General features: G+C 37.7%; 1 protein-coding gene across 2 annotated transcripts in view; it reads right to left on the bottom strand.

Moving 5' to 3' along the window:
- Nucleotides 1-923: 923 nt before the first annotated feature.
- Nucleotides 924-2,818, bottom strand: part of LOC107729794 (BRI3-binding protein) — a 7,085-nt gene continuing 5,190 nt past the window's right edge. For both annotated transcript variants that reach the window (XM_016540496.1, XM_016540497.1), the window contains exon 3: nucleotides 924-2,449. In XM_016540496.1, coding sequence (XP_016395982.1) covers nucleotides 2,028-2,449 — 422 coding nt within the window. In that variant the 3' untranslated portion in view covers nucleotides 924-2,027. The remainder of the gene's footprint in view (nucleotides 2,450-2,818) is intronic.

The raw sequence follows: 2,818 nt of genomic DNA, 5'->3' as shown, positions 1-2,818 counted from the left end.
ACAGTACGTCACAGCATTGAACTGTGATTGCTGGAAGGGTGAGAGACAGTTTCTGGACTAAAATCAGAGAAGTGCAGGAAGAGTGGTCAATATTTTTGGCTCGTTGAAGAGAAACACTGTAAATTTTGAACATGTATCTGCTAAAAGTGAATTTCATCAATGTCTAAAAACAGTATAGAATGGCATCGACACTGACACGAAGACTAAACGCCACAAAACTCTCACTTTGAATGAATGACGTCTTTAAAATAACTGGCTGGAGACAAACATAACATAAAAAAATTATAATTTAGTAGCAGAAATCACCAAAAATAAAACAAATACAACTGCATAAAAACTGATTTCACAGTAAACACAACCTTTTACAATATGCACAACAAAAATGTTCCCAGTATAAAAAAAACCCCACTTCTAATGCACACTACTGTTCAAAAGTACGTGGCCCGTAAACATTTTTTCATTTTAAAACAACTGTTTTCTATTTTATTATATTTTAAAATGTAATTTATCCATGTGATGGCTGAGTGTCACATGATCCTTCAGAAATCATTCATATATTCTGTTTTGTGCTCAAAAAAACATTTCTTATTATAATCAAAGTTGTGCTGCTTAATATTTTTGTGAAAACCATGATACATTTTTTCAGGATTCTTTAATGAACTGCAAGCTTAAAAGAACTTAAAATTACAAAAAAAAATTTTTTAATGAAAAATGTAATACATATTGGCTGAATAACAATATTAATGTCATTTTAAAAAATCTTACTGACTCTAAACTTCTCAACATTAGTGTTAAATACAGCAGTACTAATCATGTAAAAAAAAACAAAATAATAATGGCATTTTATGGAATGAAAATATACTTGAACACTGGCCATTCATAATATTTCTCTTAAAATGTAAAAACATATATAAAAATTTTAAATTACAGTATTTTTTAAATCTATGAAGCAGGGAATAAATGTTCGAAATATATTTTTAAAAACATGCAAATTAGCTTTGGCTACAACGGTTTAGCAAGGTTGCAAAAACATGACGAATTAAAAACCAAAAAGTGGAATGAAAGTTAAAACTGCAAAAAGAATAAGTAGTAGAGTGAATAAGAACAAACAGGTTAGATTAGTTATCAGGCATTTCAAATAGACAAAAAGCCATTGTGGATCAAACCATAGAGGCCACTTTCTTAAAACGATTTCACTAAGCAGCACTAATAGGTAGTGGGATTAAAACAATATTTAATCAATCCCTTTCTAGACGTGTATTAAAATGGTACATATAATTAATACAATGATCTCATGCTGAGAACAAAGTGCATGACCAGGTATTACCCTGAATGTACTTATCTGAAGCACATGAGAACATCTCTCTCTTGGCTCAAGTTAAACAGAGATACTGGTATACATTGCAGCACTGTTATTTTGCTGCCAGGAACACTGGTCTGATATCCTCACGCTTCTGATGACTAGCTGCTTTCTGAAAGCGATTTCCACATACATCTCTATCCCTGATCGGTCCTGAACTCAGAGTAACCTCTGGTGACCTCAAGAAGAGACAAGGGAGAGATGACAAAAACGCAGTGATTCTGACTATTCTTCACACGTTGAGTGTTTCTGAATCAACTCTCAATTGCATTGCCTTCATGATTGATAAATAACACACACTTACAGAAACTGCCCTAACAAAGCTTATGGAAAAGGGCTTAACTCTGCGCAACGGACTAACACACTCAACTCAAGGCTTGCAGACACACACAAACCCACAGTATACAAAAAAGTCCTGATATTTACTCAAAAATGGTGCGGCTACAGTAGAAGTGGACACTGATAATACATTCCACAACAATAGGGTGCATCTAATAGACTCTTTTCAGCATATCAACTGGGGAATTTATGTCACATACAATTCTTGCCTGACTAAAATTGGGACATCCTGAGAAAAATAAACCAAAAACAAAATCAAAACAATTTTTTCTTCTCATCCCATCTCACAAACCCCAGCTCTGACCCTCAGCCTGGGGCGAAAATCATTTCATTGGTCACTGGAGCTCTCTAGGTTTTCAATCACTCGGCTCAAGCGGATGTTAAGGAGGCGGATCTGGGTATCGAGGTGGTCGATCTTCTCCTCCAGAGTTCCAGGTCCACCCCCTTTCCGCCAGTATGCTCCCACTGGTCCCGTCATGAAGTACACGGCCATGATGAAGCACAGTGGCAGCACCGCTTTCTCCGGGTCGCCCTCGAATTTCTGCAGAATGTACAGGCAGGAGAGGGCAAAAAGGGCCACGCGGGCCAGCCAGAAGAAACGGCCAAACACTGCGTGGAGGATGTAAAAGAAACCGCTCAGGAACAAGGACAGGAACCAGTAAGCCACCAGCAAGGCTGCCACCAGGAGGAGTGCGCGAGCAGGAGAACTGGACACAGACGATGGGCTGAAGTAGTGCGTCAGGTTAGAGGCTGAGGAGAGAGAGGGAGAGGGAGAGAGAGAGAGAGAGAGAGAGAGAGAGAGAGAGAGAGAGAGGGGGGCGGAAATAAAACAGAGACAGACGGAAATAGAAGCAAAGAGAGGGAAGGGAGACATATGAAGGAGGTTTTAAGGACATGATTTTTTGCATCACCAACCCTCTACGGACACCTTGGCAATTGAATCGCCATTGGCTAGTAAATTTTTTTGTTTACTCGCCAGACTGAAATACTATACTATACTATACTAGACTATATATAAGTTATGCCATTTTACAAACATATATGTTTGTAAAATGGCATAACTTATATATAGTCTAGTATAGTATAGTATAGTATTTCAGTCTGGCGAGTAAACAAAAA

The sequence above is a fragment of the Sinocyclocheilus rhinocerous genome, unplaced genomic scaffold (genome assembly GCF_001515625.1).
Source record: "Sinocyclocheilus rhinocerous isolate Xijiao unplaced genomic scaffold, SAMN03320098_v1.1 scaffold8758, whole genome shotgun sequence".
NCBI classification, from domain to species: Eukaryota; Metazoa; Chordata; class Actinopteri; order Cypriniformes; family Cyprinidae; genus Sinocyclocheilus; species Sinocyclocheilus rhinocerous.
This window is presented reverse-complemented; position numbering and strand designations above follow the sequence as displayed.